This window comes from Embiotoca jacksoni, unplaced genomic scaffold, assembly GCF_022577435.1.
Source record: "Embiotoca jacksoni isolate LCO1_2020_lvr unplaced genomic scaffold, fEmbJac1.0.p SCAF_8, whole genome shotgun sequence".
Classification (NCBI taxonomy): domain Eukaryota; kingdom Metazoa; phylum Chordata; class Actinopteri; family Embiotocidae; genus Embiotoca; species Embiotoca jacksoni.
In genome coordinates this window covers 4,696,737-4,712,500 of record NW_027185436.1, presented here as the reverse complement: position 1 = coordinate 4,712,500, position 15,764 = coordinate 4,696,737, and the positions used below count along the sequence as shown (strand labels likewise).

The window sequence follows — 15,764 nt, the reverse complement described above, 5'->3', positions numbered from 1 at the left end:
AAAGAAAAAAAGTGTTCTTGCCTTGTAATGTCACCTGTGCCTGTGGTGCAGATAGTGGAGATGTAAACATGATGTTATCTATAGCGATACTATAGCTTTCAAGAGGCTACTGCCCCGGGATACACAAACACACATACAATTTCACATACACACAATATAAACTACATACTAATATAGACACAGATAAATAGACACATATTATCTCCAGTACTCTCGCCCTTGTTCCTCTTTGATTTTTATCCTTCTATCTGCCCCCCTCACCTCAAGACGGAAGAAGATTCTTGTTAATTCGTCATTTTCTTTCTCTGCACATCTGCTTTCCTTCTGCCCTCCATCGTCCTCTCCCGGTCTTTCTCTTTGTATCTTTTCCATGCTTTTAATCCTGTTTGTCCCCTCTCCTCTTCCTCTGCCTCCGCACCTGTCTCTCACCTTCAACCTGTGTAACTGTATCTGCTGAATGTATGCACAGCATCTTTTTCTGATTTCAGGCAAGCAGAGTTTAAGGACAGAGGAAAACGAGGAATTACAGATTAAGAAAGTGTGTATGTGTGAGAGAGAGAGAGAGAGAGAGAGAGAGGGATCTCATTAAGTAAAGGTCACGCAGCGGTATGTGGCAGAGAAGAATAGGGCATCCGGCAATTTGTCCCCGGTCACACGTGCTAAAATTATTGCGCGTGTGCATCCGAAGTCCTGTCTTGTTAGGCGTGTTTGTGGTTTGTGCGTTTTCTGTTGATGTGCATCCATGCCCTGATTTGCTATTTCTACTCATTATACTGTACATGTCTTCCTGCTGTATTTACATAGTTATGTTGTTTCTTTTGAATACATTACACTGTATTTGACAGATGAATTTATACATGATGCACATATGACATCACGTCCATGATTTTTCAGGTCTGTCTTTCCTTGTGTATTTGTGCGTGTCATTGCTGGCATTCTGCACTATAATTTTTCTGTCAATAGAGAAATGTTAAAATGTCCATTAACATTACAGACACACACACACACACACACACACACGCACATGCACACGCACACAAACGCACACGCACACGCCCGCACATGGCGTGGTAACACAGCTTGCCTATCAAATTTGGGGTTTGTGGTTTGATGTCAGGCTTCTCTTGCCCATCTGTCCAAGCATCTACGAGCATGGCAGCTCCTCTACATTTATGCGGCAGATAAAGTTACTTGTCACTTTTAAGATGAATATTTCATATAAACAATAAAAAGCTTAAAAAGTAAAACATAAGGTAAAGATTAAATCAGCAGCTCCCAACTTGTTGTGTCGACACAAAAAAACGTTATTGTTTTTCTTCTTTGCTTTCCTATTTAACATCATAAAATCCCTCAGACTTATTATGTGATCATTTGGTTCATACTCTTGGCAGAGTACCACAGATGTAAACTACACCACTGTAGATTAAGTGCTTCACCAGCAACAACAGTAATTTCCTACAGTATGTATATGCTCATATATTAGTATCAATAATCTAATGTCATATATAATACCATATGACTCACAGAAACACTGTAAACCAACATATAACAATGTCAATGCTAACTGTGTTAGCATGCACTATGTATTTACTAAAAAGTATCTTACATTTATTCTTCATTTTTTTCTTCACTTCCTCTATTGGCATCCTGTATGCTCAACTTAATTCCACTGTAGAGTCAAACACCACACACACACACACACACACACACACACACACACACACACACACACACACACACACCATCCAGAAGCAGTGGGCCCAGCAAAATACCCTGTAATCAGACTTGTGTGTGTGTGTTGGCGATGATAAATGCACCCTTGGAAACTCAATGCCAAATAATCAAGATTGACGCTGGCACACGGCGTTCTGAGGTGTGTGTGCGTGTGCCGGTTTGTTTGTGCTATTTTTGTTGGAAGGATCTAATCAAATGTAATCATGCTGATTACAATAATCGTGAGGTTTATAATCACCTCTTTTTTTTTTCTCCCTTTCACTTCCTTTAAAACTCTCTTGTTTATTTCAGTCTGTCTTTCTGCACTTTTATTATAGATATAGATACGTTTATACAGCAGCAGATGAGGGCCAACATGTATCTTTGTGACACATGGTCTGCATGTTGTTTAAATACAAACAACCGTGTGCTGTGTCTCAAATAAGTCACAAAAAATTGATTTGAGTATTAAGTAATGTTCTTAAATCAAAATTATTCAAACTAAATGTTCATTAAGTGTGACATGACAAGAGAGTCCACCATTGAAATATGATATAGATACCTTTTGCCTCTTTTATTCCTGAAGTCTCTTTCATTCTCACCACAGGACACAGAGGTGGTGAATACAGCCATTCTTACCGGTCGACGTGTCGCAGTGCCCATCAAACTGGTTACCGTGGAAACGGACGGGCAGGTGAGGGAGGTGGACGATTCGGTCACCTGCAGCTCAACAGACGTGGATGTGGTCAAGGTACGTGTGAGAAATACAAGCAGACGTAGGCTTCAAAAATACATGTGAACACTTTTAAACACACACACACACACACACACACACACACACACACACACACACACACACACACACACACACACATACACACACACACACTTCACACCTACAAATGATTTCATATAATGGGACACACATGCATATTCACACATTTATACATGGCTGTGTGATGTAACGGGACACGCATGCATATTGTCAAACCAGGACAATCTCAGATCTGAAGGCACATAACTGACAACTTTACAGATGTGATTTTTTTTTTTTACAATTCGACACCGTTCAACTTGAGGTAAATTTAATTGGTCCGTATTGCTGCCCGGTGTGCATTTTGGGAAGAAGACAATAAAGTCTTAATTGCTAAACCAGTTGATATTTTGCTTTGAAATTGAACAAGTAAAAACTGGGCAATTAACACAGCATCTTAAGTCGTGATCAGTCAGATATGTTAAATATGGAATAAGAAAAAGTTTCTCAGAGCTTAATAAATAGAAACTTCACAAGGAGGAAATCAGAACAACGTAGGGACGTAAACTGGGATCATTTTTACACAGTAAGAAATCTATCTTGAATAATCATATAAATCTAAAATCTTAAAGATTTGTGTTGTTTTCCCATTCATTTTGCGCAAAACAGCACAATCTGACACATACTACAGTGTGTGGGCTTTTTTTTTTTTCTTTAACCTTATCACATCTAATCAGAACTGCTGACGGTAATGTTACAATGATCTGACCATAAAAAAGCAACATAGGCCTATATCGTTTTTTTGGTTGTTTTTTTTAAGGTTGATTTTGAAAAGGATTTGACTAAACAGTTAACCAAATGTTCCTGAGAGGAACTTTATAAAGGTTAGTCTATTTTTGGATTGCCAAACAACTACAGTATGTACATGTAAGCCGTAGTTGTCCATCCTTTCAGCTTCTAGATGTAAAAAACTGTCTCGTAGCAGATTGCATAAATATATAAGTCAAGCCCTTCTCCTTCTGTTGAATAAAAAGTGCCCAAAAGGGTTTTCTTGTAAAAATCCATGTTTATTTGCTGGTACTCTACTTCTTTGCTGCTTTCACATAGCTCAACATCTTGATGAGTTAACACGCCTGTGGTGGAATCAGTGTAATATTGAGAAGTCATTTAACAAAATATGTGTAGCGTCACTCAAATGCTTTCATGCAAACATGTGTGTCAATTCTGCATGTGAAAAAGGACAAACAAACAAGCACGCACTTTCGGCCACAGTTCTCCTAGATGGTTAAACAAATCAAAGGATTCCTTAAACATGCTGTAAAAATGGTGACTATAAATGCTCAATCAACTGAAGTTAATTTTGTCGAAACACAAACAGGCTAAGTTATGAGTTATTCTGTCTATTTTATAAACTTCCTCTTAAAATCATAACACATTTGTAAAACATTTGCTTGTCACAAATAATTATAATTTCCTTGAGTGGCTCTGTGTGCACACAATGCAAATTTCTAAACTTCCGTGTGTCATCAGTATCTCTTTTTTCTTTGACTCTGAAATCACTCATTACTTTTTACTTAATCCCTTCTCCAAGGAGGGTAGAGGTCAGCGAGAGCAGCTGTCATGGAGCTGGAAGTGGTCCAGAGTCTCTCTGAAGGACTCTAAAGCAGAATGGGTGTTCACTAACACTTGAAATTGAACCTGGTGGAAGCACAGGCTGGAGCTCTGAGCCACTCTGCCGCACAAACTAATTACACGAGTGTTGTTCTAATTAATAAAGCAGAAATACCTTTAACACCGTTACAGAAACAAGCCAATGCGAGGGACTAAAGATTGATTCCTCTTGTGCTACGTTCCCAACGCCCTCAGGACCCAAAATGAAACGCACCCTTGCTGTGACAGTTTCAATATGAAGCCAATTTCCTGGTACAAGCCAACAGGAGTGGTGCTGTTTAAGACCAATCAATAACAACAGAGTGAAAATGGAAGGAACTCAGTCAGATAAATGTAATGTGAGCGCTCTGTGTATGAGTGTGTGTGGGTGTGTACGTGTGTGTGATTGGTGGGTACAGCATTCGGTTGTGTCGAAGTCCTTATGAGCATACATGTGAGGGAAACAAGAACATGAAATGAAAAAGAAAATCACATTGTAGACACACTTAAAGAGACACAGTGCTTGTAAGGAGACAACAAACTTCACTTATAGAACCATAGAGCTTCAGCTTCAGTAATATTACACAAGAGGGTGGGCTTTAACAGCATTAATTGGCGCGACAGTGATGCGGTCCGTACGCATATGTAATTATACAAGTTACCAACTAAGTAAAATATGTTTTCAAAATGTCATCGTATTGTGGGGCAATTTTCTCTCAAAATATACAACTTTTTGTGAGTGCGATCTCCATTTCCATGGCAATACATGGGGTAAGACTAGGACTGGAAAACAATCAGTCACGTCAGTAGGCTCTTATGTAATGTATGCAATGTTTACTACTGCAGCAAGTAGGCCGACCCGTCGTAACGACCTAGCAACAGACAATTTGTAGCCCATTTTAATGTTTTCTAGAGATAGTGGGATTACTGCATAAATACCAGACAAAGAAACACTAAACTTCTTAGCTCGCTCGACCTTGTTGTTACTAAGATATGTGCTGGACACGTGCACTCTTAAGATTGTAGGGCCGTGTCACCCACTCACTGGACTGCTGTCAAGTGAGCCGTCGTGTGTTGTGACTGACAAGCCAGATGTCGCTTGGGTTTTAAGTGCGCGACTATCCGTGGTTGCTATCTAAGAAAGATCGGATTTTGTCAAATGGGTCACATTCAAAAGGCCTATAACAAGTAAAAACAACATTACATTGCATAAGATATGACATTGGATTCCAAATATATATATATTTACTCGAGATGAGCACGGCGTTGTATAATTGGTGTAAAAACTGCAACGTTTTGCCTCAATTCACCAGATTTTGACCGCTGGAGTATTTTTTCATCCCAAGTGAAGTGATATGTCTTTGAAATGAGTGCAAAATTAGTTTTGGCAAATTTGCTTAGGTTCTTATACCCTTGATCCAAACTGCTTCAAATTTTATAAGCAGTCAAATTCAAATTCAGTCTAAATGAACCTTAAAGACCAGCTGTAATCAGTGGCTTGAATTATATGAGTGGCTCTTCACGAGATGTGCCGGGGGAAGCTGTAACCTTTGTAAGTAAGTGCTCCAATTTACTTCACTTAAGCAACATCAGCACTTTAGTTACACACGTTTTTGTGACCACTGGTCCTGTCCTCCGATTTCTTCACGCACCTGAAACATGAGCAGAGCTCACATCAAATTTTATCTCGATTTTTGTGGAGCACAAAGAAGTGGCATGAAGCCAAATCCAGTGAGTAGTTGCGATGGGCAGCAATGACTGTGTTTTTGCACATTAGAAACTTGACCGTTTTCAATCTGATGTGAGCTGGCCAGTTATCATGTTGGAGCACCGACGTGCCATCGCTGCACACATTAGGTAATTTACACCAAATGATGACTCAGAATGTTACAGTAGAACTCGGTGTTGACATTCTGACCCTGGAGGATAAATTAATGATGTGTAATGGCGAGAATGTCAAAATAAAACCATCTGTTTGTGCTCATGACCTTATGCGCCTTTTTCTGTCTTGGACAGTGACGTTCCGTTTCTCAAGCGTAAGTGTCACTGAAAACACATTTCCCCCCCGCTCATTGCTTCATTACCGTAGGCTTTCTGAAGCATTTCAAGGGTCTTGGTTGCAGATTTTCAGAGTTTGACACAAAAATGATCTGCCTTCTCTGCCCATGTCCACAGAAAAACTGCCAACACACACGCATAGTAAAAGCAAGGGGATGTTTTTTTTATCACTGAAGCTTGAACCCAAGGTTTCAACTTGAAGAAAAAAGTCTCATAAATTACATCAACATATTTTTAGATTGTATTCTGTAAATCGTGGCTAATACAAGGCACTATGTTGAATTCAATTGAGGCGTTTCTTGCTCAGAATTTTTTTTTTTTCCATCAAAGACATACACATTTCCTTGTCAAATCTCTACTAACGGTATTTTCATTATGACATGCAGAATGTGTCAAACAGGGAGATTAAAATCTGGTGCTCTGACAGGAACTGGTGTAACACGGCTCTCTAAACTCACTGCCGTCAATGAATAATGTTCAGCAACATTAAGACCTCCGCTGTGCTGATTGTGTTTGTTCGTGTTGCACGGAAAGTCTGCATGTGATCATTGAGTGTTAGAGAACTGCTGTTGTTTGTTGACATCTTCTCTGACACACACACACTCCCATTTCCTCACACACACACACACACACACACACACACACACACACACACACACACACACACACACACACACACACACACACACCCCGTTTTAACATAAACAGCTGTTTGACAATGGCACCCGCTGGGTAGAACTCCAGGTGTGGCTGTCAGTGAGTCATCATGACAGCTGTTAAATACCATCCAGAGAGCCTACACGGCACTCGGAGGATGATTGTGCCCTGAACTCAGGCTCGAAGGGCTAATTCACGCTTTCTCCGGGGACAGCTGCATGCAACTGAAAATTTGTGACCATGCAGACTGCACGCACTGTAAGCGCACTGAATGCATAGGTGGAAAAAAATGGGTCTTTAGTTCAGAGGATTCACTGTTGCACACCATTATTGTCCTTTAAAAGAGGATAAGGACACACTTCCCTGCCCATCTAATGAACATATGGAAATCACTGGTTCACGATGGCTGCAATTTACTGTTGTTAATTTCACTGATGCAGTTCTTATTGTTGAGTCCAGCACATTTATCCTTGATAAGAAGAGAAGCAACAGTGAAGTCCTCCATTGATAACAACTTCCCTCCTTTTCTCACATTCTCTGTCAGTGTAAACTATCTTGTTAAGGTCGCTTGTGATGCTGTCATTTGTGATGCGTGTATGTGTATGTGGCGCTATTGTTGACACAGCAGTATGTGTAGGTCAGCAGTGTCACAGCCAGCAGGGGACAGATAGCGGACAAGCACATGCATACACACAAATTAGTGCCATTATCTTGACCTCACATAAAGCAAGGGGATATGAAGGGAGGAAAGATGGGAGTGGGGAGAAAATGACAAATGGATTAAGGAGAGGAGAGGAGAGGAGAGGAGAGGAGAGGAGAGGAGAGGAGAGGAGAGGAGAGAAGAGGAGAGGAGAGGAGAGGAGAGGAGAGGAGAGGAGAGGAGAGGAGAGGAGAGGAGAGGAGAGGAGAGGAGAGGAGAGGAGATAGTTTGCTTTGATAGTATCTTGTATCAAACAGTGTGACATCATTTGGTAACAAATTTTGATACTTTGGCGACATCCACTTAAACGCATTTTAGTTTTAAAACTCTTTCACTACGTTTTGCTACGTTCACCCTGGAGTAAATCCCAACACAGCAAATTCACATCTTTGGAATAAACTCTGAGTTCAAATCAACTCTTTTTGCTTGGAGTTGAACCTTGAACTCTGTGGGGGTTAAAACTCGACTCCCATAAAGAGTAAATTTTACTTTAACCTTGAGCTGTTTGAATGTGAACTATTTCACAGTTAACAGTCAACACTTAAAAGTGTGTATTGTTTAACATTCATACAGTTAAAATTTCAACACACTATAAAGGTTTTAGGTAAGACTGACAACAAGATAACAACATATTCATCACAAATTTATATTTAACAATTATATGCAGGGTGATTATATTCAGTGTGCTACAATTAATGCTGCATGCAAACTTTGTATAACAAGTTCCAAACTAACCAATATGATGTATATAAGTGCCAATGATTGGTATATATGTTACGTTCCTACCTTGTACACTTATGGTTTTGAATGATAGCCCCATTTTATTTATCATTATGTCTTCATTGAAATATTAATAAACAGCATGTTTTAACAAAACCAAATATAATTTCTGCCCAATCGCTTTATTCTCAAAAGTTACGAAGAAATAACTAAGGCATCCTGGAAAATGCTAATACGGCAACAAAGCTGTGCAGTCAACACCGGGAGTCGTGTTGAATCATGCTCTTCAACAACAGCGAATGAACACCAGAATATTACACATAAATTGCCTCTTTAAAAAAAAAAAAAAATGTTGACTAATAGTTGTGTTGCTATTTTATATATAGCTACTACTGGAGGTATTTAGGACTGTAAATTATAGCAATGGAAAATAACCTGAGTTACACTCACCCCTCTAAGGATGTTTATACATTTGGGGCATTTTTAAAATTTGCATTTCAATACAACAATTTTTAACTTGTTTTCATCGCGAGTACTTTCACAAAGAATGTGAATATTACTCTTTGAAAAAGCTTTTTTTTTTTTTCTCTTTCTGGAGTAAAGGGATTAATCAAACACATTGCAGGGAAGTGCAACAGACATCACATCAAAACTCCTAATGACCGTTACATGTTTCTGTCGTTAGCCATGTATGACAAATGTAACAAAGACAAGTGCCACAAATTTGCGCCGCTGCCGGTATGAATAGTTTTGAAATATATTGGAAGTATTCTCAGGTTAGTATTTGGTATTTTTGTGTCATTTATTCATCACGCTCCCGCTTTATAAAGACTTTAACCTGCTTAAAAAAATTAAATATTTGTACCATTATGTGTAATGTAATATTTTGTATTTTTTGTTCAAATGGATTTGATGAAATTGGTATTGAAAGCAGTATTGTTCAGGAACCAGTATCAAAGTCAAAGTGTTTTTACCTGTATCAAAACATTTTGAACAATACCCAGCCCTTCACTTAAAAATGTATATATTCAGATCATTGGGAGGAAACAATTGACTGTTGGCTAAACCAGGATTAGCCACTTATCTAAACCATTTTGGGGCAACGCTAACAACTCTGTTCTGTTCTTCATTCAATTTAAGTTAAAGCCCCACCGGTCCCTGCCAACATCACCTCAGATAAAGTTTGACTTTGAATAGTCCTCAATCTGAAAGCCATCTCTCCTGTAATAAAGTGAAAATATCCAGTTTAAAAAGTATTATTTAAGATCAGCAGCCAAACGGCATTATTGTAGTATTTGCATCCGCACATACACTTTCTCTTATTTTATGATACGAGGACACATTATGAAATACACACAATGTGACTGTGTGAAAAGACATGTGTCCCCCACTTGTGTAATATATTCAAGTACACACTTGAACAAAAGCAGAGTCAGGCTTCTGTCCCTGCTCTCACCTGTCTCCCTGCCTCACCTCCTCCACATCTCCTATCCTCCCCCTCTTTTGTATTCAAGTGCAGCGACAGCATGTAGGCTCACCTCCTTAAAAAATTGTCCTTCTCTGTGTTTTAAATGTGATGTGCTCTGCCACCTCCATTGACAAGAATAGCTTTATGACCTTCAGAAATCTGCATCCAATTGATTGATGTCTGCTTTCTCCAAACTATGATGAAGCACTTTCTTTAGCCAACGTTTCCACCATCCATAAACACTTTATTCATACTCAGACAGAAACCAAGTGAAGTTACAAAATATCTCACTCTTAAGGCCTCAAAGCAGAAGTTGTGGGTTTTTTTTCGTACTGTTAATTCACACGCTAATATATATATTTTTTTTTAATTGTTGTGTATGTCATGAGTACTTTCACACAGAGCGCGAAGATGACACGGCAAAAACATTGTTTTATTTGTTTCCGAAGGATGTCAATTTTTCTGAGCTTTGGTAAAAAAATAAAGACAACAACTAGTCATATTACGCATTTCAGGTATTGTGACATCCTACGTTTTTGCTGTAGAGAAAAAAGCGTGTACATGCTGCTGAATTTAAGCTGTTGCGATATACAATTTGTGTGCAGAATATCAGTTTGTTACTGTTCACTTAAAAGAAGCTTATTCAGCTCGTTTGGGAGGAGCTCAAGTATGTGAATAAATGTTACTAAACATGAGTTCAGACACTTTCATTTTTTGCTCTCAGAGGAAAAGAGGTTGGAGACGCCTGGTCTAAAGAATCTGTGTCAGTTTATAAGAAAAAGGAACACATGTTCCCGATAGTATTGAAGTTTTATTCCAATGGCGGTACTTCTGAATAACACCCACGCCGATTTTAAAATGATATTTCTTCAATTTTGAATCCAAAATTGAAGCTGGCACAAATCTATTTAAAACTTTTTTCTTTTCTTTTTTTTTAACTGTCGCAAATTCACATTCTTCCCATTTTCCACGGGTGTAAAAACACGTTCTCTACCTATTCTTTAGTTTCTCTGCGTCTCCTTCTCACCACAATAAGAGCAGCCGTCTCTCCAGATTTGTGCACTTGATTAATACGTTCCTTTCAGTCGTACTAAAATACATTCAATCCCATCTCCTGTTTCTACTTTCAGGTTTAGTAAATATTGTTGCGGGTGCTAAATTGTTCTATTTGCATGTTCCCTCCCAGTATTTTACACGTTCAAGTAGAAACGCCCAATATTACCCATTACACGAAATTTCCACATCATTTTACACACGCAAACCTTTAGTAAATCAGGCCCTTAGTGTGCATCAGTTTTATATCGCATCCAATCTGAGGACGACCTGCAAACTACACCAAATTGAATCTAAATCGGAATGCAAACAAAAGATAATGTGAATGTAAAATGCTCACCACTGCTGTTTGAAGTGTGATGTGAGACTGTAATTACACTTCACAAACAGATATCATCAAATATCCCTTAATGTCCTGATGAAGATGTGATGTAAGTACATACACAGCACGTTTCCAAGGACAGAGGGGTGTGTGTGTGTGTGTGTGTGTGTGTGGCATCACGTAGACACGTGTCAAACTCTGCATCTGGTAAATTAAATGGCACCCAGATCAATTCTTAATCTTTGTATCTGTTCTAACACATGCAGCAACACACACACACACACACACACACACGCACACAAACACACATACACACTAAATCACCCTCAAACATGCATGCAGATACACACAAACACTTCCTACCCTTTCTGTCTTCCTATTTGCCAAATTCAATTACTGATGACATCACTAAAGGAATCTCCACATGAACCAATTACTGCTCAAACCCCCTGAGTGTGTCTGAGATTATCTGTGTGTGTGTGTGTGTGTGTGTGTGTGTGTGTGTGTGTGTGTGTGTGTGTGTGTGTGTGTGTGTGTGTGTGTGTGTGTGTGTGTGTGTGTGTGTGTGTGTGTTTTTTATGGCAAGGGCCATAAATCCACAAATGTGTTTATGTGTTCGTGTGTGAACTGACCAATTGCTAAATCCTGCTCATACCGTGCCTGTCAAGGTTTCTGTTCTCTCGCAACACAAATACAGTTTACTGTAATAACGGTGCAAATTTATCCAATTAAATCTTTTTAATAAATAAAACAATGGTTCACTCATTGGAGACAAAGCAGCTTTTCATTCCCAGTCAGCAGAAAGGATAACATAATAGATATTAGGTGTTAATTCAAAGGGCTCCTGAAGAGCACAGATGTCCGCTAAGGCCAAGAGACCACTCTTCTACATAAATCTGCAACTGCAACCATTATATATCTCTAATATAGTTTGAAAACAATTAGAAATATGTCCAAATACACTTGTGCAGATGCTTCACATCTCAGCTGATGGGTCACTTTCATTTCTCTCTTATGGAACCACGGTTCCTGCGATGTAGGCTCTGTCATTGTCTGTTTCTGACCAAAATGTACATTTGGACTCATTCTCACTTAACAGTACATTTTTAAGTACACAGGCCTAAAACTTTATGGATCTATTTATGCAATCATTTCAACACAGATGTTGCAAACACTCACTAATATAACATTAATAGAAGTCACTCTCATGGATCGGAGTGGGTCTTCCCACTTCATAATCCTCTGCTGCACCTGGATTACAAAGCCACTCCCTACAAGGTCATTATGTACATTTTGGTTAAGATAAGTATATATTGTTTTAATATTCTTTATCGAGCATAGGCGAGGTGAATGGCTGGTGTTAGGCATGTTACAATTATGAGCAAGGTCAAAGTTAACCACCTAATAATATAAAACAATACAATATCCTCACAAGAAGATGTTTTTAGGGAGCGTACAGTATAATAGATGGTTGTGACTTTAGGAAAGAAAAGTGACCTGCACAAGCTCATTTTACAAGTGTCCTTTAAGTAACATGCTACATAAAATATAGAGTTCAGCAAAAGGACATCTTTTAAGAAAACACATCAGGCTGTTATCTGTGCTGATAAGACTCCTTTTCCCCCTTTTGAACTTATGTATATGCATTTTAAAGTAATCATCAGCGTCTTGGTCAGCAGAGGTGCCATATCAAATTTTGCTGAAGAATAAAAAGAAAATGATAAGCAGATTTTGTGACACCAAATCCCTGACCTCCCTCTGGGCTTAATAATACTGCTATTGCTGTAATTTATTTTCAGTTTATTTCCTGTTAGTGCCATTGCCTGCACTGTGACACACTATTCATTATGTCAAGAAGGAGCTTAAAGCGCCATAAATCCTCCGCAGCTAAATGCAGCTGGTCAAAACACATTTAACAAATATGTCTCCAAGTTGTTCCTATACATTACTTGTGTTTCTTTATATCTAAATATAGCTGCAGCCAGAATTGGCTATAAGATTGCTATACCTCACATAATATATGTTGGGTCATATATAGACTGAATCTGACATTATATCAATTATGGGTGTCATTGTGCATTTAACTGTAGGTTGCTATGGGAATCTGTGGACATGCATCATACTTACAAGGACAATTTCCTGTGCATTTATTGCTCTGACAAGTACATTGATTCTCAGTGCTTCATGAAATTCAAAGTCAATACATCTTTTCCACAAGTTATTTTGGTGTTGCTAGCTAAAGTCACTCCTTCTTATTAATGTTCTGGCAGTCCATCTGAAAATAATCCCATCATTAATTCGATATCAGGCATAAAAACACGGTATGTTTTGGGGGTTGCTTTTTGGGTGTCGTGTTTCTTTTCGGGATCGATGGATGGCGGTCATTTAGCCCTCCAAACGTAACTTTTTCTGATGCAGACTCCATACTGAATGGTAAAAGAAAATTCCCCAGAATGCTTTGTGAGCATAACATGAAAAATGGCGACCAGTGCAGGGAAAGAAGTCCTTAATGTAAGGCCCTATCCCAGTCCCCATCCCTCGGCTCTACCCCTTGTTTTGGAGTGCCCTCTACGATTTAAATAATGAGGCAAAAACAAATATGTGGTTAAGAAGAAAAGTAGCGAGAAAAAGAGGATGGGGTAAAAGAGGAGGGGAAGAGGAGGATTCTAGCCAGGTGCCCTGGGTCATTTGAGAGCCTAGAAAGGAAATGAAAGGTAAAGTGGATTAATGGCAGAGGTCACACACACACAAACAAACACACACACTATCATCTGAACTCACACATTTTCCATTTAGCAGTAACAGGCTTAAGAAATAGCCGGCGATTTGAAGTGCACAACATCAGACCAGACCATTAGCAACATCCAAAGGCATATATCTGCGGGAGCTGCAACCTTGAGGGGGTCCAAAACTATTTTTTAAACCTCAGGTAATTCAGTTCATACACCGTGGAAAGAAATTTTGTTGTTAAATCAGCAAAACCGTGAAGCCAGTGCTTCCCAATAAAATGGTCAATAGATTGCCTGGTGACAAAAACGTCATGGGAGTGAAAAACCGCCTCACTTGAGGCTTTATGAAAAGTGAAGAGTCACTACAGAAAAAGAGCCGAAATCTGCCTGTATACATTTCTCTTGCATCAGAGTTGGTCTTACATAAGACATGACTTTAATGCGAACACATTAGTATATCTAAAGTTGTTAAATTATACTTTATTTTTTGTTTTCGTATTACTTTTACCTGCACCAGAAAAGACTGTCAATCCAACTACTCAGTCACTTAAAAGTTACTGTTTAAATATATCTTAATTCATCATTTTACTACATCTTCTGCCTATTTGTTTCATTCTAGGCTAATTTCCAGTATGAATTAGTGCTGACAAGCCCAAATCAAAAGGTATCACCCAGTATGTCATTGTGCAATGTAGCAAATCAAATGATAATAAAATTAAAAAAAACATTTGTAATACAATGTATTTTTCAGTAATCTCTGTAGTCTGATTATTTGTCTGTAATTTGTATGTAAAGGAATTCAGTTTCTATCATAAAAGCAGCCTTCCTCTCCAACTGATGTATTCAAAATGTCATTATCTTTCCATAATTTTTTTATAGGACTTTTTAAAATAATGTTGTTTTTTTTAAACAGCGCTTTTCGAAAGCTTGCCAAGTGCTTCACAGTAAAACAAAAAATTTAAAAGTAAATAAAATCCACAGCACTAGCAAAGTAATGTACGACTTTTTAAAAGACCAATATAAAACTTAAGTATATTTAATATATTAAAAGTGTACTTTAATATCTAGGTACATTTCAAGCGCCTCATCATTTTTTGTTCAAAATATGAGGGCCACAAAAATATATAATGCAAATGCACTAAAGTCATACAAAAGTGTATTACTGCCTGAGTAGTACTTAAGTGAGCTTATAAGTATAGCTCATACGTATCGTACCAATATGCAAAAATACTTGAATTCTAATTTAGTGTATTCATATACTCATATGAAATCCCTCAAAAGTATTAATATTTTAATATGTATTATTGGTTCTTCCAGATGTGATGAAAACATACTTAAGTTCATGTTACACTGCAGCATTAGTACAAAAAGATCTACATCATTGTACCGTCGGTTGCACTTGTATTTCAATATATTTTTTAACTGCACTAATATAATTTGTTGCTTTGTAATATAAAGTAATTTGTTTAATTACTTTATATTACTATACAGTTCCCCTGCCTGCGATGCTTAGGCAACTAAGTAACTTGTAGAGAAACGTAAAGTGAAAATGAAATGAAAAGAAACGAATGAAAGCGGAAGTAAGGTGAGACAGAGATATTAAGGCGGAGGACGATAAATAATTCACAGTACACACAGTTTGTGTGTGTTTTTGCAGCACAGGGTGAATTATGGCTGCGGTGTTATGCTGCGTCACACTTGTCCTCTTACCTCCTATAAATATACCTTCCTCAATCAATAACTAATTAGCTGCTAATTACCATGCTAAAATACACAGCAGCAATCACATAAACACACAAACCTCCATCTATTGATAACTTAAGTAGGGTGGTGGCATGGGTTACACCTCCAAACACTGTTACTCACCACACACACACACACACACACACACACACACACACACACACACACACACACACACACACACACACACACACTGG

The 15,764-nt window shown here is 38.3% G+C and overlaps 1 protein-coding gene across 1 annotated transcript in view; it reads left to right on the top strand.

The window, feature by feature from the left end:
* The window catches only part of LOC138215838 (transmembrane protein 132D), a 268,114-nt gene that overhangs the window by 216,501 nt on the left and 35,849 nt on the right, over nucleotides 1-15,764 (top strand). Inside the window, exon 6 of the mRNA XM_069178264.1 lies at nucleotides 2,321-2,464. Coding sequence (XP_069034365.1) covers nucleotides 2,321-2,464 — 144 coding nt within the window. The remainder of the gene's footprint in view (nucleotides 1-2,320; nucleotides 2,465-15,764) is intronic.